The 27,138-nt window shown below is 39.5% G+C and overlaps 1 protein-coding gene across 4 annotated transcripts; it reads left to right on the top strand.

Moving 5' to 3' along the window:
- Nucleotides 1-455: 455 nt before the first annotated feature.
- On the top strand, nt 456-25,885 carry pde6d (phosphodiesterase 6D, cGMP-specific, rod, delta). Of its 4 annotated transcripts, none has more exons than XM_084548041.1 (6): nt 456-719; nt 14,514-14,602; nt 16,316-16,441; nt 22,498-22,603; nt 24,061-24,121; nt 24,327-25,885. In XM_084548041.1, the coding sequence occupies exons 1-6, from the start codon at nt 670-672 to the stop codon at nt 24,549-24,551; spliced, it is 657 nt and encodes a 218-aa protein (XP_084404167.1). In that variant the 5' UTR covers nt 456-669; the 3' UTR covers nt 24,552-25,885. The 4 variants fall into 4 exon arrangements, with proteins under 4 accessions (XP_084404167.1, XP_084404169.1, XP_084404170.1 ...); XM_084548043.1 differs by having other exon boundaries at nt 24,061-24,188; nt 24,327-24,459; XM_084548044.1 differs by having other exon boundaries at nt 24,061-24,173; nt 24,327-24,372.
- Nucleotides 25,886-27,138: the final 1,253 nt, after the last annotated feature.

The raw sequence follows: 27,138 nt of genomic DNA, 5'->3' as shown, positions 1-27,138 counted from the left end.
GGTTAGATAGTAACTGTATTTCATTGGCTTTGTACTGCTACTCTGTACCATAGACTACTTTCTAAAGCATATGCTCTGCACAATGACAGTAAAGTTTAATACCATCTAATAATGTGCCATGGAGTAAATTACTTGCTCATAAAATTAGATGCTGCAATTCAGCCTGATGAATGAAATTTGCTCATTCAAAAACATGTTCAGTGCTGTAAAATGAAAATCACTGGATCACTGGGGGGGGGGGGGGGGTACCTACAGTAGTTTGCAGACTCCCCCTTAATCGGAGCACCTTCGACGTACCCCAGTGTAGTAATGGTACTAACATCAGTGAATACACAGATGGCATTTGGCGTTGCCACTGGTGACGCGTCTCTAGCCATTTTAGTCCCACACGTGCTTCCTATTTCTACAGTGATTGGCTGGTAGGAGACACCCTTGGTTTTGACTGGCGAATGGAGCTGTCCGTTCGTTAGCTGGGTATATTTGGCTGATAGCATTATCGGATCAGTTTTAACCTGCAGCCCAACGGTACAGATATAACTTATGCATAGTGTGCGCTATCCCAAACGAGCATTAAGGGACATCGTTGTTAGCTAACAAGTTAAGCTAACGTGAAAAGGAACATAGGTATTTCTGCAAATTCTGGGTTCTCTGAAAGAAACAATTTCAGATATGTCTTCAGACGAAGACAGGGCCAAGGAGATTCTGAAAGGCTTCAAACTGTATCCTTTTTCCTGTTTGTTCGTTATGTTCCGCGAAAGTTAGGCTCCTAGTAATAATGTTGCTCTTTTCCAGCTCGCTAGATAATGTATAAGAAAGATGACTGTCACAGCTTGTGACTGCTTTTGGATCGACAGGCACAGGAAGGTTAGCTGCTTTGGCTAACCTGTCGAGTCTTCGCTCGCTTGATAATATCAACAGTAACAGCCTTACTTGTCATTATTTGATGAGACGAAATAAAAACGGCCGCGTGTTTCTAAAGCTAGACAGTTTACGAATAAATGACGGCCTACCAGCTAAAATGAGTGACCTTACCTCATGATATACTTGCTTGGCTTAGTGTTGAAAGCGCTTGTTGTGGCAGGAGCGATAAAAAAAAAAAGTAGGGCTACAACAGTTATATAGAATAAATGTCATGTGATAGGGAGAATGTTACTGACACAGCTGGTTGACGTATAGTGGTAGTTTGTTGTGAAACTTCTATGTGCTATTCGGAAGCTCCTGGAAGTTAAACGCAGATACATTTGCGTTAAGCATCACAAAAAAGTGTGTCTTTGCAGTGTTAAACCTTATACTAAGTCACTTCTAATTTGTATTTCTTCAGTTTACGGTGGTATTGTAAGTGGCTATTATGTGCAGTGAGTTCAGTGTTGGCAGCTGTTATTGTGAGAATTAGTTGCTGATGCAGTGACTATAAAGACAGCCTGGTTTTCTGCTTAGAATTACCGGTATGCTTCTCAGTAGAAAGCACATGGAAAAATCTCATCTTTTAATATAAAGTGTTAGATTAACATTTTTTATTTATTTATTAATTTATTAACCTTGGATTGGATTAGTAGATAGACTGGTTTAACAGAACACACAGTAAGTCTTAGTTTTCAAACACCACCTACCAACACATTTTTTTTTTTTTTTCCTCATACGTTTAATAAACGGTGGCAAGATGTCTTGGATATGAAAATAGATAGCAAGAGAAAAACCCTATGGTGCCAGTGTTCTACATGAGTGTGGCCTTTCAATTTTTTTAAATCAAACAGTCTGTCAGTTTGCATATGTATTTGTTGGAAGCAGGTCTACTATGAGTGTCATCTCTGTTCTCCGTTGAATCTGATGAAATGTTAATCTTAGTAATTGATCTGGTTTTATAATCTTAATGCCAAGTTGATATGGTCACCTTGTCAGGCAATGAACTAAATAATATGCATTAATATGCTTTTAGAAAGTGTCGTGTAAACACCATGCACTCTTATAACATTACAAAATGACTTGATGTTCATGGTAGATTATTAACAAGTTGCATTGTTCTCAGGCAAAACCCATCAAGACAATGTAGTACAAAATTGTACCATTAATGCTAGCTGTAACTTCTAGCATGAGCAGCAGAGCCCCTTGCTAATTTTTTTTGGAGTTCTACTGTGTCTAACACAGAAGACATAGCATGATAGCAGAACCTCAGTATATTCAGGTAGTAAGCTGACCTCATTCTTTGGGGACATAATGTTGCTGAACCTAGACCTGACTAACTACAGCAACCCCAGATCATAGCACTGCCCCCACAGGCTTGTACAGTAGGCACTAGGCATGATGGGTGCATCACTCCATCATAAATCTGGACTCATCAGACCACATGACCTTCTTCCATTGCTCCAGAGTCCAATCTTTATGCTCCCCAGCAAATTGAAACCTTTTTTCTGGTTAGTGGTTTACTTAAGGCTACACAGCTGTTCACTCCCAATCCCATGAGTTCCCTTCTCATTGTACGTGTGGAAATGCTCTTACATTTTAACTTTTAAACATAGCCCTGAGTTCTACTATTGTTGTTCTTCCATTTGATTTCACCAAATGTTTAAGTGATCGCCAATCAATCAGTCAGGATTTTTTTCCAACCACATTTTTTTCCTGGAAGACGATGGTTCCACACTATCGTTCCAGTTTTTAATAATGCGTTGGACAGTTCTTAACCCAATTTTAGTAGTTTCTACAATCTCCTTAGATGTTTTCTCTGCTTGATGCCTGCCAATAATTTGACCCTTCTCAAACAGACTAACATCTTTTCCATGACCACGGGATGTGTCTTTCGACATGGTTGTTTAAGAAATGAGAAGCTACTCATTGCATCAGTTGGGATTAAATAACCTACTTGCTTAGTTAAATCCAGGTGACGACTTTTGTTTTTGGCCAGGCAGTGTATATTTACCTGTGAACTATATTTATTATATAACCTACATAATGTAAGACCGGAAACCTCTTAAACCGGTTCCATGACTAAAATGGTAACTACTGAATATCCATTCGTGTGGTTGTCTTTGAGTCCTGAGCTTCAATGGAAACATCCCCTTAACCAAGGTTGTACAGTCATGTGAAAAAAGTACTTCTCATGGAAATTGTTGGACATTTTAAGGCATTTGTAGAAGCAAACCTTGATTATCTGTGAAACATTGCATATTAAAAACAGTGTTGTACTTTTCAGATAACCTATAAATTTTACATGCGGTAGTCATTGTCATAAAATAACAAAGTAATCAATCAAACAAACAAAACAGACCGATCGCATGGATTGACTAAAACCCTACACTGATCAGACATTTAAATCCATAAAACTAGAATTATACATATTAGATTAAGGATTAGAATGTTATTGGAAATGTAAATCTACCTATCTGATATATAGTAGTTTATAACGCGGATAAGGTGTGCTTTGCTACTGAAGATTAACTCTGTGGTAGTGATCTAAAAGGCCTCCCGGAAATAAGGAAACGTTGTGGCAAGGGACTTAAAAAGATTACCTGTATATTTGAAATGCAGCATTCCACTTTAAGGAAGACTATCTACAAATGGTGTAGATTTCAAATCCTAACAACTTCAGCCCAACAACAGACTGCAAGCGATCATAAAGGGGTCCGTGCTGTGGCACAGTCATCCCCGAGTGGGACGCAGAGGCATAAGCCACCAGTAATGCCCCTTATGGACCGTATTGCACGAAACTTGGTGGGCTTGTAAGGAGTCATCCACAGATAATTGTTGTCAAATTTCAAGCAGTTTACTGTGGTGGTTTGTGAGATATAAACATGTAGTCGTTGTAGCACCCCTACGGCCCAAATTTCACAAAAGTTGGCATGATTGTATGCAAGCATATTATAATGACGGTTGCTAAGTTTCATAAGGATTGGGTGAATAAAAGTTATATGCCTTAAAGTCATAAAATATTTGCGTGTCACGTGTAGCGCCCCCTGTAGACGTACTGTCACGCAACTTGATGGGCTTCTACACAATATGTTACAGATTGTGTATGCCAAATTTCATGAAGTTAGCTATTGCAGTTTTTGAGATATTGAAATGTTGCTTGTGTAGCGCCCCCTAGAGACCAAGGGTCACAAAAGTTGGGGTTCTTGTACAGCCGGGCTATTCAATTGGCGGCCCCCGGGCCGGGTCCAGCCCCTGAGGAATTTTGTACCGGCCCTTACAGTGTAGTGTTGTTATTACATATGGATAGTCTAATACAACGCATGACTATGGCTAATTGTACATTCTCTCGTGCAGAAGGAGATGGTATACACACGTCAGACCTATATTTTGAGGGACCACACATGACCAATCAAAGTCGCCGTTCGCCATTCGTGCTCGAGTGCAATGTTCTGAGCCCTGACTGTATATACGCCTGGCTCTGACCGCTCTGACTTCTTTCTTTCAAGCACGAAGGTTGGCTAACAAGACAAAATATCTCTCTCTACTGAAAAAAAAATAAAATGAATTCAGTAGTTGTCCATATCAAGAGGGTTGCCAACCGTCCCTTGAAAAACAGAATCGTTCCGTATTTAGAAACAAAAGTACGCGTCCCGTATTGAGCTGAAATGGGACGCATTTTGTCCCGTATTACCGTGAGAATCAAAAATAGTGTGTGAAATGTCAATGGAATGAATGAACAACAGGGCGCTTTATGTGAACATTTACGGTAAACTTATTCCCAGGCCGTCTCCTGCTCTGTGACCAATGAGCTGACAGCGGGAATCCTGCTCATCTCATTGGTCGAGGTACTGTTGTCTGCGAAGAAGATACTGGAAGACAACAAAGCAAACAACTTTTACTCACACTTTCTGTTTGAACTTTTCTTATTGCACAAGAGGAATGCTCTGCTTTCTATTGTTTTATATTAATTTATACAGTTTTAAGTTAAGCAGGACAGGTTTCTGTTAATTTTGTTATTTGATATTAAACATAAATTGTTGAATAATAATTAGTTTTGCACGTGTTCATATCACTCAAAAATATGAATCTAATTCAATTCAGGTTCGAGTCAAATAGTTCAAAAATTGTTTCACACACACAAAAAAAGCTAAAAAAAAAAATCACCACACCGGGAAGGGTGAAGGCAGTCGGGTTGGCTGGCCCTGCCAATGAGGTGTCCCTTATTTATTTTTCAGGGAGATGGCAACCCTTGCATTTACAAAATAGAATACACTGACTCCTTCAGTATGTTGTTGTAATTTCTTTATTTGTTACCATGACGCTTACTCTCTGGCCCCCTAGTTTGCCTCAGTTTCATGAGCTGGCCCCAATTCCCAATTAATTGAATTGCCCTGTTATACAGAATCACATTATTATCAATGATATAAAGTTTTTATTAAGTTTGGGTATATACTTCACAAAATATTAGCTTTTGAGTTATACTGTTGCACGCCATTTAAAAAAAAAAAAAAAAAAAAAATAGCCATTAACTTCAATAACCCTGTTAAAATTCTTTTTGACAACTTTTCTTTATCTTTGTCCATAGATGATACATGACAAGTTTGGTGAGAATTGGATGAACGGACTAGGAGTAGTTGGTTTTTGTTTGTGGTGCAATCTTTTCAAAATGGCGGGAACAAAATGGCAGGTGGAAATAGTCCATTAGAACCAGGACTTTATAAGGAATCGGAGGGAGAAAAAAATTTGTTTCTGGGGCACACGGTTCTCGAGATATGAGCCAAAACATAAATTGAGTTGTTATAGCGCCACCTAGCTGTATGCATGTGTATTGACACCTTGGCAAAGTAAAATACCAGGACTTCTACCAAGTTACCAGGTTTGATGCCTTTCGCCATTGCAGTTTGTCCTGGGCAGACGCTGTTAGCTAAGCAGAAAATTAAGGCGAAGGCACAGAAGAATAAAAATCAATAGGGATCCTGCAACTTCATTTGCATGGACCCCAACTATATAAACAAAACCAACCAAACTGAATAAAAGTGCAAAATGTCATCATAGCATATGCATAAAACATGTAATATAAAAATTTATAACAATGTCGCTGAAAACATCAGTGTTTAACCACTTGTTTATTGCAATATTTAACTTGTTACTTAGATTCACTGACTGGAGTGAAGCCAGAGTCTGAGTCCGCAGTGTTTCCGGTGATTCTTGTGACTCGAGTCAGTGAACCGGTTCAGCTGAATCATTGGAGTCTGTGGTGTTTCTGGTGAGTCTGCTAACTTACCTTATGTACTTAGCAGCAGCCAGCCAAATGACTCATAGGATCCTGGTCAATGGAGACCTCGGATTCCTGTTTCCTGATTCAGTATTTTTATTTTAATTCGGGTGATTTAGGAACTGACCTGCTCTAGTGCTGTCTAGAATTGTGCTGTCAAAGCTGTAGTGTAGGAGAGGGTAGCTCCCCTTGGCTCCAGAAGCTCCAAAAAACTGTAAAAACCTGTGTTCTCCACTCTGGAAATGTGCTAGTCATCTAACATCAAATCCTCCTCTTCGAAATATTTTTCACCTTGACATCGTCTCTCGGAAACTTTTTTAAATGTAGCATTCAGAGTTTGTTGTTGCTTCGTTGCCACCTTTGCCTGAATGTACTTGGCATATTCCATTTTTTTGGAGGTGATATTGAATGACATTCTTTTTTTTTTTTTGACAATCCACCTTGCCAAACATCCTTTTGCACAGTTTACACATTTCAGTCTGACTGACAGGAGGTAAAATACTATAATCCACACAGCAGACATGTTTAGTCCATTAGTCCATAGATGTGTGCTTCAGTGTTTTGGTTTGGCCTAAGTAGGGCTGGGTGATATGGCTGAAAAAAATGTATCACGATATAAGTGTTTCATATCAGTCAGTATCGATAATTATTGATTCGTTTTTTTAACCTATTCTAAATGAGGACCAGGAAAAAAAGGCTGAATTTAAATACTTTTATTTTAAACGTAACCTTTAACCTTTATAAAGAGGTCAACACAACTATGAAAAACAGTCAAATAAATAAACATATTGGTCAGTGTGCAAATATAGACATTAAATAAATGCTTAATGCTGCAAAATGTGCAAAGTATTTTGTAAATAAAAAATTAGTGTACAGCTGAGGTAGAACTAACATCTTTGGTTGGCATGAACGGCTTGACCACATGTCGGAGGTTGTCGCAAAGTGCTTTGCTGACAGCATCTCCTTTTCCACAGATTCTTTGCACATCATGTAAAGCTTAGGAATAGCCGTCTTGGAAAAGTGCTTTCGGCCTGGTAGAATGTAACGGGGGTCAAGCATGTGAATAAGATTCTTGTACCCAGACTTCTCAACTGTGCTGAGCAGGAGCATGTCCTTTGCTAAGTGATACACCACTGCCTCCGTTATTTCTTTATATTGCTTTGATGTTTTGTTGTAGGCACTGCTGCCGTGTACCTCTTGATGGTGGTCTGTTGCCGCTTTTGTGTTATTCCACTTATATCGGCAGATGTCGATGGCTGTGGCTCTTTGAGGCTGCTCTACTCCAGTGGCTGAGGTGATAAAATAAATTTGTCGTGTTGCCAGACTTGGCAGGGATGACGACCTTGCAAAGTTTGCAGACAACATCGGTCTGACTCTTGTCTGACTTAAAATAACCAAAATATTGCCAAACTGGTGACGTGACCTTTCCTTTTTTATCTACTATTTCCTCTCGCGCTGTTGCACTCATATTCTCCTTTCACTCCACGCCGTTCTTTTTTTTTTTTTTTTTTTTTTTTGCTGTTGTTGATGCCACCAACCTGGCTTAGCTGGGCCGTGATAGGTCGAGAGACCAAAGCCCTTACTCTGCCTACATCCCCCAGAATGACTTGCAGTTCTGGCTCAGGGTTTTCTTCCTATTTTTCTCTAACAGAGTTCAAGTGAAATTATCAAACATTCTGTCGCACCTATTTTCTATTGATATTTATCACGTGTCTATCGCGATAGATATTGTTATCGTTTTATTGCCCAGCACTAGGCCCAAGTCCCATCCGCAACCATGGAGGAGGTGAAGCTTATGACTTACTACTGCTGCCAGCCACTACAGGAGCGCTGCTTGCACTGGCTTCACTGTCGAGGAGCTTTTCCGTCGTCTATCTTTATACAGTCTATGGCTTAGTTAAGAGGTTTTGGATCATCATCTTCGAGTTTTGGCAGCTTTGACGCTAGCCAACTGCTGTTAAAACAGAATAAGACAAAGGCGCTTTGATGCTACAGTGACAAGGTTTTGGTTTACAGTAGACCTATAACTGTAAAAGTTTGGGATTGGTTGAAGCCTAGAACCGATCTCATCCAATCATTTAAAAAATGCCCGGATCGGCCCTATCAACGATCTTCCAGTACCGATCGGGCCATCCTACTCAGAGCACATAACGCTGTGGGCCAGTAGGACGCTTCGATGGTCCACCCTTGTAGATGGGCCTTACCCTGACTGAACCATGTTTGTACAGCCTTCTTGGCATTATCAATACTATCGTCACAATGGCTTCCTTCATTTTCATTTGATTTTTTTTCCTTCATCAATTTGTTGCAATAGATAGTCTGGTTCTGGTGAGAAAGATGCATCAGTGGTTAGTTTGCCACTTTTGACTCAGCTGAGACATTATATGCAACAACAATGAAACACACCATTGAGTGTAGATGGTGTGACCCTTGCACTTGACTAATGCCTAGCTCCCACAAACAACAAAACAAAAACCTGTTGGTACTCAAAGCACATTACAGTCACAGACACATCTACCCATTCGCACACACACATTCACACACCAGAGTGACTGGGGGTTCAGTTCGTTGCTCAAGGACACTCCAGCATGTGGCACATTCCGGGGATCGAACCACTAGCTCTCTGGTTTGTGGACAACCCGCTCTACCTACTGAGCCACAGCCGCCCCCGTTTGATGTTCAGTTGCTCAAACATCATGCAGATGAAAGAATTATACATTATTAGATGAGATTAAATTCAACTTTATTGTCATTACACATGTACAGGTATAGAGCAACAAAATGCAGTTTAGCATCTAACCAGAAGCGCAATAGGCAGTAAGTGCACGTGACATAAATACTATGGTATATAAGCAGTATTGTACAGGTTGTTTTTTACAGCATAAAGACAATATTTAAAGATCAAAACCTATGTACAGGTGAGACCATATATACAGGTGAATGAGCAGGATATACATATTGATTGAATGAGGTACTATGAACATATTATACAGATGGATTTGTTCGTTAAATGTGAGTAGACTATAAAAAGGAACTATAACATAACATAATTTACAATAATGGAGATGGGCAGATGATAAATGAGGCGATATAAAATCAGATAAAGTGAGCAATTAACAGTGCATAAACAATAAGCAGTAGCTACCTAATGTTACTAAAGTAGTGTCTGTGAAGGTTCTCAGTCATCCAGGTCATGGTATATCCAACAAAGGTTCAAAGAAAGGCTACTGGACTTGTAGAGTTTTTTGAGAAGACATTTCACCTCATCATCCGAGTAGCTTCTTCAGTTCTAGGGGACTGGTGGGACGTCTGAGGTTTAAATAGGAACTCCTCCTGAAAAAACTTGCTTGTTATGCTCATAACCAGAAACTGGTGCAGCTGATTTCCATTAACGACTGGGTACTTAACTGTTGTTGAGGGGGGACTGTTTTGTCCCTGTCCTCAGGGACAGGGCACGGACAAAACAGTCCCCCCTCAACAACAGCAGTCCAATAGTGCAGTGGTGATGGTGTAAAAGTCTTTGGTCAGTGAGGGAATGAGGACTTAAGGGATGTGAGTGAATTGGTGTGTAGGGGTCAGCTGGGGGAAGTGGGGGGCAGGGGTCACCGGGGAGACGCTGGGATATCTTGTGGGATATCTTGATGTAATTTTAAAGGCAAAACTTATTGCAAAATGGTAACTGTAGCGTTATATTACAAGTTATGCTTAAGCTTAAAAAGTGCTATATTAACACATTGTCCATTCATTTTTGTTATTTTAGTGTGTTGTTGGTGTAGAAAATAGGTTGCCTATACTTTCAGCCATTAAAATGTTTTTAAAAATAAAAACAGTAACAACAGCTTTTCACTGGGGGCTCATTAACTTGTGTGTATGTTCTGACAGACTTGTTCGGGCACCCTGGTGGATTACACACGTACGCCTTGCAGCAGGCCCCAGGGAGCCCATGGTACAACCTTGTATGCTGTTACTGGAGGTTAAATCAGTTCCTGTAGGCAATTTAGTTAGGTTAAGAGGAAGGTCAAATCATTGTCATGCATCAAGCAGAGAAAACATCTAAGGAGATTGCAGAAAATACTAAAACTAGGTTAAGAATTTTCCAACGCATTACTAAATGAATACAAATCGAAGAAAAACATCAGTAGAACTCAGGGCTATGTTTAATAGTGAAAGATTGCAGAAAATACTAAAAATAGGTTAAGAATTGTCCAACGCATTATTAAATGAAATGAAATCGAAGAAAAAAACATCAGTAGAACTCAGGGCTATGTTTAATAGTGAAAGTAAGAGCATTTTCACATGTACAATGAGAAGGGAACTCAAGGGATTGTGACTGAACAATAAACCACTAATCAGTGAGGCTAACCAGAAAAAAAGGCTTCAATTTGCTCGGGAACATAAAGATTGGACTCTGGAGCAATGGAAGAAGGTCATGTGGTCTGATGAGTCCAGATTTACCCTGTTTCATGGGCGTATCAGAAGAGAGGCAGATGAAGTGGTGCACCCATCATGCCTAGTGCCTACTGTACAAGCCTGCTATGAAATACAGTGTTCCTTCTTCACTTTGTGGTTCACTTTTTGCGGACTAGCTACTTCACGGGTTTTTAATTCATACATATCTAATTCTATATATCGCGGAAATTTCGCTATGGTGTGGGAAAATACGGCCAGTAAAATCACATCATCCTACGCATACACCAAGCGTTCAGCATCTCGCCTTGTCCATTTCACCTCGTGATCTTGCTGCGCGTAGTGTTTCTGTGCGTTGTTGTGTGTTGTGTGAACTTTCGGTAACAGTGTTGCAGTTAATTACTTAATTAATAGCCCTACGATGCCTCGTGTAGAGAGTGGTGGACATTGTTCACGATGGGCCGGAGTTTGTTCAAGGTCCTTGTATTTGCCACTGATGTCAGGGACTCCAGCTCTGTCCTTACCACAGAGCCCACCTTCTGTATCACTTTGTCCAGCTGCGAGGTGCCCTTATTCTTAGTGCTACCTCTCCAGCACACCACAGCGTAGAAGAGGCCACTGGCAACGATAGTCTGGTAAAACATGTCCAGCAGCTTTTGGCAGATATTAAACAACCTTAGCCTCCTGAATGAAATAGAGACAGCTCTGACCTTTTTTTGTATTCTGCGTCTATGTTAGCCGACAAGTCCAGTTTATGATCAAAATACAGACCAAGTTACTTATAGTTCTGAACCACTTCTACACACCCTGTTGATGGTTATGGGCTACAGATGGAGCCTGGACCTCCAGAAATCCACTACCATCACCTTGGTTTTAGGTGTATTAATCATAAGGTGGCACCATGAGACAAAGTTGTTCACCAGGTTCTTGTACTCCTGCTCTTGTCCATCCCTGATACACCCCACAATTGCAGTGTCATCTGAGAACTTCTGCATATGACTGTGTTGTACTTGAAGTCTGAGGTGTACAGGGTGGATAGGACAGGGGAAAGCACAGTCCCCTGTGGTGCTCCAGTGCTGCTGACGATAGTCCTGGACGTGCAGTTCCCCAACCTGACATACTGAGGTCTCCCAGTGAGATTGTCCGCTATCCAGGAAGTGAGTTGTGAATCCACTCCCATCTCTATTAGCTTGTCTCAGCATCAGGGGCTGGATAGTGTTGAATGCGCTGGAAAAGTCAAAAAACATGGTCCTCACAGCAGCATTCCCCTTGTCCAAGTGTGAGATAGTCCAATGGAGTAGGTAGACCTTTTCCTGGTACGCAAACTGCAATGGGTCTAGAGCGTGGTGGACGTGGGGCCTGATGTGATGGAGCAGCAAACGCTCCATGGTCTTCATGATGTTGGATGTCAGGGCAACCGGTCTGTAGTCATTCATCTCCCTCAGGTGTAGCTTCTTAGGGACAGGGATAATGCAGGATGTCTTCCACTGCAGGGGGAACCTCCTAAGGTGTAAGCTCAGGTTAAATACATGCTGAAATGCTTGAAATGGAGGCCTTTAACCTTCTGAAGTTTTTATAAATAAAGTCACAAGTCTCTATTTGAGCAAATATCGAAATATGACCTGCATAACATGTTCTTGGTGAAAATGCTGGCCATCTTTACAGTGGAACTTGCTCAGAAGTTTCTTATCTCTTTTTATCTTTCTTTCTTTTTTTTTTACTTCCCTACAACATGTTGAGTTGCTGAATTTATACTGTCAAACTCAATAGAATTAATTTAGGAAGAGTTCATAATGGTAACCAGACCCACTTGCAAATAAAATTTTGTAAATATAATATGTGTATTGGTAATATGGGTACACAGATTATTACACATACATTGAGGGTTTATAATATAGCATGGCCAATCAGAGACATGCAGGTTAGAAGCTGTATCTTTTGAGACAGTTGGTAGTGGTGCTGAGGTGGGTTGGAGGGCCTCACAGATGGTGTGAAGTTGAATGTGTGTGACACTAAGTAGTATCTAAGTAGAAGAGATCTTCTAGAACAGAGAGCTGTGGACTAATGTTTTTTACTGGTGTCCATCAATCTAATATTCATGTATTTATTTGTTATTATCTCCCTGTGACAGAATGCACAGAACACCATAGACTTTCACAGACTTAGGGAATATTCATTCATTCATTCATTTTCTATACCCGTTTAGTCCTGTTAAGGGTCACGGGGTCTGCTGGAGCCTATCCCAGCTGTCATCGGGCGAGAGGCAGGGGTACACCCTGGACAGGTCGCCAGTCCATCGCAGGGCTAACACAGAGAGACAGACAACCATTCACACTCACACGCACACCTACGGCCAATTTAAAGTCACCAATTAACCTAATGAGCATGTCTTTGGATGGTGAGAGGAAGCCGGAGTACCCGGAGAGAACCCACGCAGACACAGGGAGAACATGCAAACTCCACACAGAAAGGCGGCCCATGGATTCGAACCGGTGACCTTCTTGCTGTGAGGCATCAGTGCTAACCACCTCGCCACTGTGCCGCCCACTTAGGGAATATTGCCAGTTATATTCTTGTCATTTACACGCTCTGTGTCTGACATCTATATTGTGTTTATAGTGATTGTTGAGATCAGGAACAGCTGACAAACTGACAGATTGATGTGACAGCTTCCACTCAGCATCATCAGCACAAAGGCTTCTTCAGCTTCTCCACACAATGTTATCTTTAAGTTACCTATAAGATAGAAATATTTATTTCAGTTCTGGTCACTTCCCAGAGTAACTACCCACTGTGTGCTAAAGCTTTCCCAGCCTGATGTAGCCAAACTCAGTTCTTATCAAAATGTGAGTCTGGTAACACACCATTGAAGTTTCATTACTGGAAGTGTTTCGGTTTCATCCAGTACAGAGAAAATAAATAATTGTGCACACAACTGGATAGTTCTGTAACCAATCAGAGTAACAAAGTAAGTGACACTAAGCGATTAAGGCATTCTCGACAATCGTTAATAGTTTGTCTTTTTTGAGTTATTTCAGTATCAACATCTTTTAATGCAGCTCACTTCTCTGATGACAGCTATTTAGTTGTAAACAAATGCAACTCTACAGTACACAGATGATATGTATGACTACCTCCCTGTTAATCTATTGCCCTGCCCATATCAGATAACTCTGCAAGAGATACAACAGGATATACATAGCATACAGGCTCACTAAAGCCTGAACATCACTGTTGGTCCATTTCACTGTTTTGTTCCAGTCAGTGTAAACTTAAATGAATAAAAAAATCCTGTTGTGCTGGTAAAGTACCTAGCCAGAAGTAGTTCTAAGAACTATAGTTTTTCTCAGTTGCTGCACACAGAAAAATTATAGTTATAAGAACTATAAAAGTGTTCCTGCAGTCCCTATTACTTGCTTTTCACTTATCACTTTTTAAAATATATTTGCTACAGTGTTTCAAATAAAACGGAACCTTGTCAGATATCTCATAAAATGTATGATAATAATATGCAATAACAAGTAAGTTTTTTTTTTTTTTTTTTTTTTTTTTTTTTTTTTTTACTGATTCTGAACCATTCTGATATTTGCTCTTTTTTATGCCCATATTAGTTTGCCTTTTTTACTGCGTGAGTTTAAAACATTTGGATGAGGCCAGCAACCTTTTTTTCCTGGAACTTGAAAGTAATGCTTGTCTTTTTACTTTTTTATTCAATAATTTCTTTTCTCAGCTTCCAAAGAGGCTAATTTACTTATTCATTTGTTTAATTTATTATTTCTATTTGTGACAATAAATGACAAAACAGCTGGTAGTCAAACAGTTATAGAGATGACCTAGTAAACACATAATGTGAAAAATAACATTAAGCTGTATATAGAACATGTATATTTTTTAGTTTGGTTGTTGTCACTTAGCCTTTTCCTGGTAGAAACTGGATGAATCTTCGGGATGCCGAAACGGGCAAAGTGCTGTGGCAGGGAACGGAAGATCTCTCTGTGCCAGGAGTAGAACATGAAGGTACTTTCACACACCAAACGTAAAATTTGTTATTGTGTTTGCACACTAACACTTGTTATTTTAACTGTTTATCGAAACAACTTCATGTTACTGTTAATGACACGGGCTCAGAGTACAGACTCTGAGCTTTAACTTAAAGGTATTTTCATCCAAATTGGAGGATATGTATTGGCATTGCAAACGTTTCTATACAAAGGCCCTTATTTTCAGGCCCTCAAAAGTCATGGGAAGACATACCTTTATTATTATTATTATTATTACCAATTTAGCAAGTCAAAGTAGAGTAGAAGTGGAGTTGGTTACAAGTGTGGCATTTACATTTGAAAGCTGTTGATGCTGCTCTCCCTGCTCTCTCTGTTCCACTCTTACTACTCATAGCACTTACCACCTTGGGTCAATTACATTGCGTTTAAGTGTGCTATATAAATAAACGTGACTTGACTTGACTTGACTACTATAATTATTAGATTACCTAAATTGTTAGACAATTGACAGAGGTCTCTCAAAAATTTGTGGATTGACAAAGGCTAGTAAAAAAATGATTATTTCCATTAGATATTATAGAAAAATACATATTATATACCAAGCTCACAAGTTTTTAAATACCCATAGTTATGCCCATGTGGCTTGCACCAGCATCATTAGGCAATACGTCCTTGAGCTATTAGCCGTCAGGTTATTGGAGCAATATTTTTCTGACTAGAACCTTTGATTGCAATTCTGGGAGTTATAGACTCTTACGTAATAGATGAAACAGATATCATTTGCCAGCCTGTAAGCACTAAGATGGGTCTTACTTAACTGGAAATAGAAAACAGCAGAATAAGGTGGATAAATCCCTAGATCAGTACAGAGGGATTACAACAAGGTGCAAGCTGTTCATAACAGTCAAGAATAAAATGGCCAGATTAGACTGCCAAAAAGCACCTAAAAACGCCAGACTAGTTCTGGAACGGCATTCTTTGGACAGCTGAAACTATGACCAGTCTATACCAGAATGACAAGGAGAGTTTCAGTGTGATGTATGGGGAGGCATGGCATCCAGTGGCACTTAATAACTAGAATTTATTGATGATGCGACAGAAGACAGATGTGACCAATGGAATTCTGTAGTGCATAGAGATATATTGTCTTCTCAGATTCAGTCAAATAAACAGTGAGGTAGAAGATTGGACAGTGCTTCATGGTACAGATAGACAACAATCTAAAATGTACTGTGAAAGCAACCCAGGAGTTTTTGAAGATACAGAAATGGAATATTCTTAAATGGCTGAGTCAGTCACTTGATCTCAATCCAATAAAGCAATCATGGGTATACTAACAGATCCTACTGCATATACTATATTAATATTAGTACTACACTTGTTCTTTTCATATATATATATATACTATTACTGTAAAGTACTATCTTACTATAGGCTTTTTAGTCATAGCCTTTTACATATTATTGAGTAAATTTGCATTTTTTGCTATTTGCATTTCTGGTTAGATGCCAAACTGCATTTCATTGTGTATGCACCTGTGCTATATGCAATGACAATAAAGTTGAATCTAATCTAATTTAATCCACTCCAGCTGCAGTTTACAATAACACACACTTTGAATCCCACATTACGATCTTAATTGTCTTGCAAATGAACCTTGATTGTACATTTTCAGAATGAACTTGGTGTGGTCATCGTAGTTGATTATAGTTTCATACTCTGTCTTCAGCTCGTGTTCCGAAGAAGATCCTAAAGTGTAAAGCGGTGTCCAGAGAACTGAACTTTTCTTCCTCTGAGAAACTGGAGAAGTTCAGACTGGAGCAGAAAGTTTTCTTCAAGGGACAGTGTCTAGAAGGTAATCTGCAAAAACAGACAAGTAAATGGTAAATGGCCTTGCTTTTACATAACGTTTTCTACCTATTGATACTTAAAGCGCTTTACAGTCACAGACACATCTACCCATTGGCTCACACAAGCACACACACATTCACACAGCAACTGGGGGTTCAGTGTCTTGCTCAAAGACACTTCAGCATGTGTCACATTCTGGGGATCGAACCGCTAACCCGCTCTACTTACTGAGCCCAAAAAATGTATTTTAGTGGACAACTAAATCAAATAATAGACAGACATGACTACCATATATTTAGACATGAATATTGTAAACTCAAGCTCTTTTAATGTCTGGAAAGTTTGGGCTGCCGACACGTCTCCATACTCTGACCGGGACTGCTAGTGCTAACAGCTCCGGAGGTTTCTGTGCTCACTGCAACATGCTTTGCATTTAGAGGCCACCGTAGGGATGAAGTGCTTCAGTGGTATACTACCTGTATTTTTTGTAGCCATTACCCGAGCTCTGAAGTGTGCATCAGTGTAATCGGTGTACCAGGAAATCTTGCACTCAGAATAATCCCATATATATATCTATAGATCTCTCTCTCTCTCTCTCTCTCTCTCTCTCTCTCTCTCTCTCTCTCTCTCTCTCATATATACAGTATATATATCTATATCTATATCTATATATATATATATATCTATATATATATATAGATATAGATATATATAGATAGATATACAGTATATCTATATATGGTGAGCTCTTTGATATTAACGGCTTATTGCTCAGCTATGAGAGATTCCTTCACACTAAGTCCTTTCCTGTAACAAGCAGAGAATTTAATTCCATGATGAAAGCTATCCCTAAGAGTCATCACCTGGATTTAACCAAGCAAATCGGTATGAGCCTCCTATTGGATATTTACTGCATGGGTCATTATCTTTCAGCTGGCAACAAGTTATTTAATAACAACAGATGCAATGAGTAGCTTCTCATTTCTTAAACAACCATGTCAGTCTGTTTGAGAAAGGTCAAATCATTGGCATGCATCAAGCAGATAAAACATGTAAGGAGATTGTAAGGTGATTGACTAAAATTGGGTTACGATCCGTCCAACGCATTATTAAAAGCTGGAAGGAAAGTGGGGGAACCATCGTCTTTTTGAGGAACAGCTGTGTAGTGACAATGCCAGGATTCATGGGGCTCAAATTGTGAAAGAGTGGTTCAGGGAGCATGAGACATCATTTTCACACATAGATTGACCACCACAGAGTCCAGACCTTAACCCCATTGAGAATCTTTGGGATGTGCTGGAGAAGGCTTTGTGCAGTGGTCAGACTCTCCCATCATCAATACAAAATCTTGGTGAAAATTGAATGCAACACTGGATGGAAAAAAATCTTTGACATTGCAGAAGCTTATCGAGACAATGCCACAGCAAATGCATGCTGTACTTAAAGCTAAGGGCAGCCCAATGAAACACCCCAACGATAGTAATAATCACATTCATCTAAGGACAAGCAGATGAGGAGCTTAAACTATGTCATAACTCATTCAAAAACCTCACTCTTAGTCTCTCACACACTGCTACTTACAGAGTTTTTTTCTGGTAATTTCCTGCTTAATACACGTAAAGTAATTATAGTGGGTGACTTTAATATGTACAGTACATAGATGTTTACAACGACATTCTCAGCTCTTCCTTTAATCCATTCAGTTGACTTATTTCATAATGTAATCACCGTTTAAATGACCGTCTTAATCTTGATGTGACATATGGCATAGATACTGACATGTGGACGAAAAAAAATCCTGATTGATCGTGATCAGCGATCACTTAAATGTTTGGTGAAATCAAATGGAAGAAAAACAACAGTAGAACTCAGGGCTATATTTAGTAGTGAAAGTAAGAGCATTTCCATATGTACAATGTGAAGAGAACTCAAGGTATTGTGACTGAACAGCTGTGTAGCCTTAAGAAAACCACTAATCAGTGAGGCTAACCAGAAAAAATGGCATCAATTTCCTATGGAAAATAAAGAGTGGACTCTGGAGCAATGGAATAAGGCCATGCGGTTTGATGAGTCCAGATTTACCCTGTTCCAGAGTGATGGGGGCATCAGGGTAAGACGAGAGGCAGATGAAGTGATGCACCCATCATGCCTAGTGCCTACTGTACAAGCCTGTGGGGGCAGTGCTATGATCTGGGTTTGCTGCAGTTGGTCAGGTCTAGGTTCAGCAACATTATGTGCCCAGAGAATGAGGTCAGCTGACCTCATTCTTTGGGCACATAAAGTTGTGAAAGAGTGGATCAGGGAGCATACTGAAAGACCAGGTTATTCCATCAATGGATTTTCTTCTTCCCTGATGGAACAGGATGACAATGCCAGGATTCATGGGGCTCAAGTTGTGAAAGAGTGGATCAGGGAGCATGCAACATCATTTTCACATATGGATTGGCCACCACAGAGTCCAGACCTTAACCCCATTGAGAATGTTTGGGATATGCTGGAGAAGGCTTTGTGCAGTGGTCCGACTCTCCCATCATCAATACAAGATCTTGGTGAAAAAAATGAATGCAACACTGGATGGTAATAAATCTTGCAGAAGCTTATTGAAACAATGCCACAGTGCATTCAATTTAGTTCAATTCAATTTTATTTATATAGCGTCAATAACAATACAAATCGTCTCATGACGCTTTACAAAACCCAGCCTGGGACCCCCAGAGCAAGCCTGAAGGCAACGGTGGCAAGGAAAAACTCCCTTTTAACAGGAAGAAACCTCGAGCAGAACCCAGCTCATATGGAGGGACCCATTTACATTTTCAAACTCATGTAACATCATCAGTTTGTATCATAAGATTCCACATATACACTTTAGTCAGATATGTGTATTTATGACAGATGTATGTTTATCTTGCTGTTCTCTTCTCTCTTTCTTCTGTCTGTATCCGGCTGTTACGGCTGTTACAGTATTTTATGATGGTACAATAACATAACGCAAGTTACAAAAATTACCTTATAATATTTATTTATTTATCTGTACACTGTGTCAGTTGCTGGCACTAGCATTCTGCATACAATCACCTGATTATCAGGATAGATTAATAAAATGAGCTGAGATAACATCTGCAACAACTTACAACGATTTCCAAAGTCAGTTTATTAACTCAGTAACTCAACATTTAAACAAGACTGCTCTGTCTGATGCTACAAATGATTCACTGGGGTATCGTGTGAGATTTTTTGCACCTTGCGATGTGGTGGGCAACTTTGTGCGAGGCTGCTTGTTTATCGTTCAAGCTTGAATAAAGACACTAATACTGAAAGTCCCCCTGCCCCTCGCGCCCCCCCAATACCTCACTGTGCCACTATTTGAGAAGCATTGCCCTTTATTTTTATGTTGAAAGTTGCCCAGCAGATGTCGCCATTTTTAGTTGTGTCAAATGCTTTCAAATAGAACCATTTCAACACAATTGCATCATATTAATTCAGTGGTACAGGTGGTTAGCACGGATGCCTCACAGCGAGAAGGTCCCGGGTTCATTAGGTTAATTGGTGATCCTAAATTGGCCGTAGCTGTGCATGTGAGTGTGAATGGTTGTCTGTCTCTCTGTGTTAGTCCTGCGATAGACTGACACCCTGTACAGGGTGTACCCTGCCTCTCGCCCAATGGCAGCTGGTAACGCTGCCCCACCGTGACTCTTCACAGGAACAAGCGGTTACAGAAGATGAATGAATGATTCAGTGGTTCAGAAAGCTTTGATTTCTCCATCACTACTGATTAGGCAGGACCTATGTAACCTCAGTTATACCATATCACACCCCAAGAGGACAGCAGGGATTCAGTGGTTTTGTTTTTTCTTGTTATCTCAGTCCACCGATTGTGTTGTTCGTGTCAAAAAACATATTAATATAATTTGTGCAAATTTTCATTATTAAATGTTTTAAGATTATTTACAATGATTGTTAAGTTCATGGGCTAAAGAAATATTTTTTGACCATTGATCCAATTAAGCCTATAAAAACCACTGGATGTAAGCCATTCACAGCGAGAATGAGAGACTGCAAACTCCTTTTGTCCTTCTTTCTTTTGTCACTATGGAGTACAATGGATTAAAAGCCAAGGAAACACTAATGCATCTGTATTTAGGTTCCATAAGCAAATAAACTCCAGATACAGCTACTGGCCAGGTGGTCTGTGAGAGGGCCAGTCAAGCTCTGTGACACATCCGTGCTGGCTTTGCTGCTTCAGGACCTGTATGACTTGCTGTGATTGATGGAACCATACATTCTGATCTCTGCCAAAAAATCTTGAAGGAGAGTGTTTGGCCATCAGTTTGTGACTTGAAGTTAAAGTGCACTTGGGTTGTATAGTAGGACAATGACTCAGTGTTTTAGTTTTAGGGGGCATTTTTCTTTTCTTGCGTTAGCTTTGTCTAATATTTAAATTTCTTTGATCATCTGAAAAATTTAAGTGTGACAAATATGCAAAATTATAAGAAATCGGAAAGGGGCCAAAACATCACGTCACCATGAATAGCATTTTTAATACCTTTTGTCAACATTGAATGAGTGAAAAATTTACAACTCTTCCAGCAGGCCAGTTCATTTCACAACTAAAGAACACAGAGGACTTCATTAGTAACATCATATTAATTATAACAAAACAACCTCTAACTTTTGTGGCGTGATGTTACAACATGTTGGAAACCGTCCTTGATGAAATCGTAGTAGAATCAGATGTGTCAATTGCCGTACTCTGGGCTCTTGCCCACATTGGGCTCTTTGTCAACCTGACAAAGTCTGTGAAGTTACGCAGGCAATCCTGTATTTTTCTTTAATGAAATGTCTTTCCATTTTCAGTATAGTCCGTTATTATAGATGTTAAGAAAAGGTCAGTCATATGAGGATTTTGAGGAAATAAGATCAAAAACTAACCAAAGGCATTGTGGCTTGTTTGAAACTTCAGCTGCCTTTGTTTTAACTTTGTTTCAAATATACTATGGCCGGGTTGACAGACAAACAGTCTATCTTATGCTCAGTATCTATGCCATATGTCAGAACAAGATTAAGACGGTCAATTAAACGGTGATTACATTATGAAATAAGTCAACTGAATGGATTAAAGGAAGAGCTGAGAATGTCGTTGTAAACATCTATGTACTGTACATATTAAAGTCACCCACTATAATTACTTTACGTGTATTAAGCAGGAAATTACCAGAAAACAACTCTGTAAGTAGCAGTGTGTGAGAGACTAAGAGTGAGGTTTTTGAATGAGCTATGACATAGTTTAAGCTCCTCATCTGCTTGTCCTTAGATGAATGTGATTATTACTATCGTTGGGGTGTTTCATTGGGCTGCCCTTAGCTTTAAGTACAGCATGCATTTGCTGTGGCATTGTCTCGATAAGCTTCTGCAATGTCAAAGATTTATTTCCATCCAGTGTTGCATTCAATTTTCACCAAGATTTTGTATTGATGATGGGAGAGTCTGACCACTGCGCAAAGCCTTCTCCAGCACATCCCAAAGATTCTCAATGGGGTTAAGGTCTGGACTCTGTGGTGGTCAATCTATGTGTGAAAATGATGTCTCATGCTCCCTGAACCACTCTTTCACAATCTGAGCCCCATGAATCCTGGCATTGTCACTACACAGCTGTTCCTCGAAGACGATGGTTCCCCCACTTTCCTTCCAGATTTTAATAATGCGTTGGACAGTTCTTAACCCAATTTTAGTAGTTTCTACAACCTCCTTAGATGTTTTCTCTGCTTGTTGCATGCCAATGATTTGACCCTTCTCAAACAGACTAACATCTCCCGACCACGGGATGTGTCTTTCGACATGGTTGTTTAAGAAATGAGAAGCTATTCATTGCATCAGTTGGGGTTAAATAACTTGTTGCCAGCTGAAAGATAATCACCCGTGCAGTAATTATCCAATAGGAGGCTCATACCTATTTGCTTACTTAAATCCAGGTGGTGTATTTATAATGTTGCGGCCACATTTAACAAATACATTACTGCTGCATTTATCTTTTAATTGTTCTCTCTGTGTGTCTCTGTACAGAGTGGTTCTTTGAGTTTGGTTTTGTTATCCCCAACTCCACCAATACATGGCAGTCTCTGATAGAAGCAGCTCCAGAGTCCCAGATGATGCCAGCTAATGTTTTAACGTGAGTCTCCTCTTGGTGATCATTATCTCTTCTTTCATCTCTGTTTATGTGTATTCTAATATAACCTATGTAATGTTACTTAATGCACTCATTTCTAGTGGTTTATTATGATGATATTTTATGTTTTATTGGAAAATATTTGGCAGTAATTGCAAATGTGTACAATTTTACAAATGAACAGGAACTGTTTAAAGGACATCTTTATTATAGCTCAAATTTTTTATAGTTCTGTTCATCATTTCTATTTGTTATAGCACTATTATTAATAGCTGTCATAAAGATCTGGCAACATGGTGACATTGCTTCAGTGAGGTTTGGAAATTAAAACAAAGGTGAAATAATTTTTTATTGAAAGCCATAGTTGACAAGTAGGGGTGTAACGGTACACACAAGTCACGGTTTGGTACGTACCTCAAAGTGGGGCTCACGGTTCGGTACAACGGAAAAAAGCAACAAAAACTAGCTTTTTTCATTTATTTGAACAGACACCAGTAGAAACTAAACTAAAAACCACCTCCTGTTACAAAAGTAAAAAATAGAATAAAACATAAAACATAAAACAAATGCATTAGGAGGGTTCTCAAACCATTCATTCATTTTGTTCATTCGGAGGAAAAGAAAAGGCACAGTTTCTTGTAGGGATAAACTTAGGCAGTCGGGTACGACTGGCAACTTTAGTAACTTCATTATAAGAAACTAACTAAAGTAACTTGTTGCACACCTCGCACCAGTGACAGACATATGGGGGTGATGCCGTCTTATGTGCGTTAGCACGTTTGACGTGTTTCCAGTGATGTACCGCACCTCCATGAAACATCATTGGCAGACAGTCTTTGTCTGGTCCACCACTCACGCGCAATCGCTGTTATGTTGCACCGGGAAACCAAAGTGTTCCCACACTGGTGATTTAAATGAAGCCGGCGGCTCTTCCAACTCCACACTTCTCTTAGTACATCCTTCCATGCTCCACACCATTACTTTTCTTCTTCGTCTGTCTTTCTTCTTCTCTAGGCTAATAATGTTAGCTGGCAGCTTTTAGGCTCATTACTGCCACCTGGACTGAAGTGAGGACTCGTCTTTTTCTTTTTTTTAATAGGCTACTCGCTCAGACATATTCGCTGCGTGACTGCGTGCACTGAACCGTGAAGCCCATACCGTGACACCGCGGGACGAATGCATGTACCGTTACACCCCTAATGACAAGCCATTGACACCAAGAATGTCAAACTGGATAGTTGAACTTTTTCATAGAAAAATATTACACATAAAATATTATTCAAAGCAAGTTATTCCATAGAACTTATCTGGTGAGTACAATGCAACCAAAGCTGAAAAGATTAAAAAGATGGATGGATACTTGACAGTGACATATAGCGTCTATGTTTTTGCAGATAGCTGTGAATTGTCTGAAAGATTAAATTTAGCATTTAAAGTTGACATGTGCCTTTGTATTCCAGTGGTAATGTGATCATTGAGACCAAGTTCTACGATGATGACCTTCATGTCAGTACTTCCAGGGTACGACTTTTCTACGTCTGACCTACCTTCCAAAATGCTGACATCTGCCATGGTATAAATTACCAAGGTTAGCTACATTTTGCAGCAGTAAAGTTCATGCTGACTTGGGATCAGCATGTTTGAAAGTAACTCAGCTGTGGTGTCACAATAATTGAAGTGAGCTTTGTGTTTGGTTGTTTTGTGTTGGCTTGAACACTTCTTCTAGACCTTGGGAGAAGATGAAGAGAGAAAATTCCACTGTCCACTGTTCAAGGATCTTTCTCTGCATGTACCCTTACAGACTGTTACACTATACTGTAAATACATGACCACTGATCTCAAGTCAGCCATGGAGCCACTCAGAAATTACAAGATTTTTTTAAAAAAAATGATGCCCTCTGTCACTCTAAGGTTGCATTTGCTCAGGAACCGACCAAAAAGACATTATTAGATCTTCTCTATCTTTGACACTGTTCTCCAAGTCTCTTCCACTTCAACACGGCTGTCAGTGTAGAGGGAGGATGATGTATTCAAGAGGTCATCATACACACAGTAAGAGCTTTTATTGTTATTGTAGGTGCTCAGACAAAAAATTGTTGGGCAACTCTCAGATAAAGAAAAGATAATATATAAATACATTACAATAAACACTATATATTATACATAATTCAGTTGAAACATAATTTCTTGAGTTCTGTCCCAATCTAGAGGTTACCAGCTGTAAAGTCTTAAGATCCGAATGGAGTATATTATAAGACTCACACTCCAAAGACACAGTGTCCACCTTTTGTTTACATTTGAGTGACGGAGTTGGTATGATCTATGTACTCTTTCTAATTCTCAGCATCCCACTTTTACAGATCAGGCTTTTCTGCTTGTTATCAAAGAAATAGAAGTAATTCAGATTTATGTGGACCAAATCAAACAGCTAAACCTTTAAAATTTCACTTTAATGAGTTGACCAGAACTACATGAATGCACTGTTAACAGTGGTCTCTGTGAGGCCAAGTATTGAACTGCTAAGGTAACTTTAGCCCTTTAAAGGACACACCTTTGCAAGCGGCCTCTGAAGTGAGACACACATTCCAAACAAATCTTTTCTGTTTTATGACTACATAATCTAGTATAGAGCAGTGGTTTTCAGTGTAGTGCAATTTTTACTTTCACTCTGCCACAAGATCCACTAGTTTGACCGGATTGTTTCATGAAATACAAACTTGATTGTGGGACAGCCATCAGCAAAAACAAAGGGTTTATTACACTGATTTATATGCTGGTATTTGAGTTTCAGGGGTATACTTACTTCAACTATTCAACTGTCAACTAAATCATCAGCTGTAGATTGCAAAATGTATAAATTATTCTCAGTAGTTGACTTGTTTACAGTTTATCCCAGCCTCAACTCAGTTGTTAACAGCTGCTAAAGGTATTTACAACAGCTTTGCTCTGTTCCCCCTGGCAAGATTTTTATCTTCTCATTAATTGTCTTAGCTGTGTAGAGTTGTTTAAATATGTTGTAGATTAAAGTCATACAGTGCTGTAATAACAGGATGTGTGTTAAGTCTTTATTGTGCTGATTTTCAATGAAATTGGGACATTTAGAAAACACACAAAGAATTACTTTGTTACAGTATTGGTTTAGCAGCAGTAAGAAGTTCTAGGGACCAGCTGAGGGCATAACTACTAACGGACGTATTTATCAAGTCACTTGAAAAGGGACATGCTTCCAGAAAATTCCTGACCATATATCTCTGATTTTATAGAAAGATACACCTTCTGACCTCTGCACATCTTGTAGACCAATACGTTTTCTTGGTTGATTGCACTGGAGGAAGTCCCATCCATTTTAAAAATAGACATTAAGGATAAGAGCCCGCTTCCTGACCCTAGTCACGTTACTAGCCATTGCAGGGGTGGCGCAGGGCACAGATGAAATTAGAGGGTGATAATTTTTCGGGACTCAATTTCACTGTTGTCTGTGAAAGTTCTCAGTCATCCAGGTCATGGTATATCCAACAAAGGTTCAAAAAAGGCCACTGGACTTGGAGAGTTTTTTTTGATTAGACGTTTCACCACTCATCCGAGTAGCTTCTTCAGTTCTGGGACTGGTAGGAAGTTTGAGGTTTAAATAGGAACTCCTCCTGAAAAATTGCTTGTTATGCTAACAACCAGAAACTGGTGCAGCTAATTTCCATTAACGATTGGGTACTTTCCTGTTGCTGAGGGGGGACTGCAGCCCCCCCAATAGCGATGAGATGGACAAGTTTTTGACGGGCTCCAACGCAAATACAAACCTGTTACACTGAACATAATTACACAGTAAGTTTACTTTTATTTGTTCAAAAAAGGTTGAGGTTTGTATTAATTACAATGTGTGAAATAAACTACAATGTAGTCTGAAAACAAAATATATTGTTTTGGGGGGAGGGGGGGCATGAAGATTTTCTTATGTACCAAAGGGGGGCCCAGGAGAGAAAGTTTGGAAGCCACTGATGTAGTCGTTGTAGCGCCCCCTACAGCCCGAATTTCACGAACTTGCCATGATTGTACACAAGCATGTTACAATGATGGTCACTAAGTTTCATAAGGATTGGGTGAATACCTCCAAAGTTATAGGCCTTAAAGTCATATGAAATGTTTCCATGTCACCTGTAGTGCCCCCTGTTGACGTAGTATCACGCAATTTGATGGGCGTCTACACAATATGTTACAGATTGTGTATGCCAAATTTCATGAAGTTAGCTATTACAGTTTTTGAGATATTGAAATGTTGCCTTTGTAGCAGTGCGAACTAGAGACCAAGGGTCACAAAAGTTGGGGTGCTTGTACAGAATCACATTATTATCAATGATCTGAAGTTTGATTAACCCTCATACCTGATTTTAAAATTGTTACGTTGTTACCATTAAGGGACAAAAGTGTCCTCTTTAAAAATGCCATAAAAATAGCATATGTTAATATTTTCTTCTGCTTTTTTTTTTACATAAATCTTTTAATCTACTTCAGTCCTAATCATAAATACCAAATGTTTGATTATT

The sequence above is a fragment of the Chelon labrosus genome (assembly GCF_963514085.1).
Source record: "Chelon labrosus genome assembly, chromosome: 7".
NCBI lineage: Eukaryota > Metazoa > Chordata > Actinopteri > Mugiliformes > Mugilidae > Chelon > Chelon labrosus.
The sequence above is the reverse complement of the archived record's forward strand: the minus strand, read 5'-3'. Positions and strand labels throughout refer to the sequence as shown.

What these genes read in the sequence shown, in the direction of transcription:
- pde6d (XM_084548041.1), top strand. Translation starts at nt 670, where the DNA reads ATGTCTTCAGACGAAGACAGGGCCAAGGAGATTCTGAAAGGCTTCAAA. An exon ending in GCCAGGAGTAGAACATGAAG is followed by an intron (nt 14,603 to 16,315) that starts GTACTTTCACAC and finishes CTCTGTCTTCAG; the next exon opens with CTCGTGTTCCGAAGAAGATC. An exon ending in CAAGGGACAGTGTCTAGAAG is followed by an intron (nt 16,442 to 22,497) that starts GTAATCTGCAAA and finishes GTCTCTGTACAG; the next exon opens with AGTGGTTCTTTGAGTTTGGT.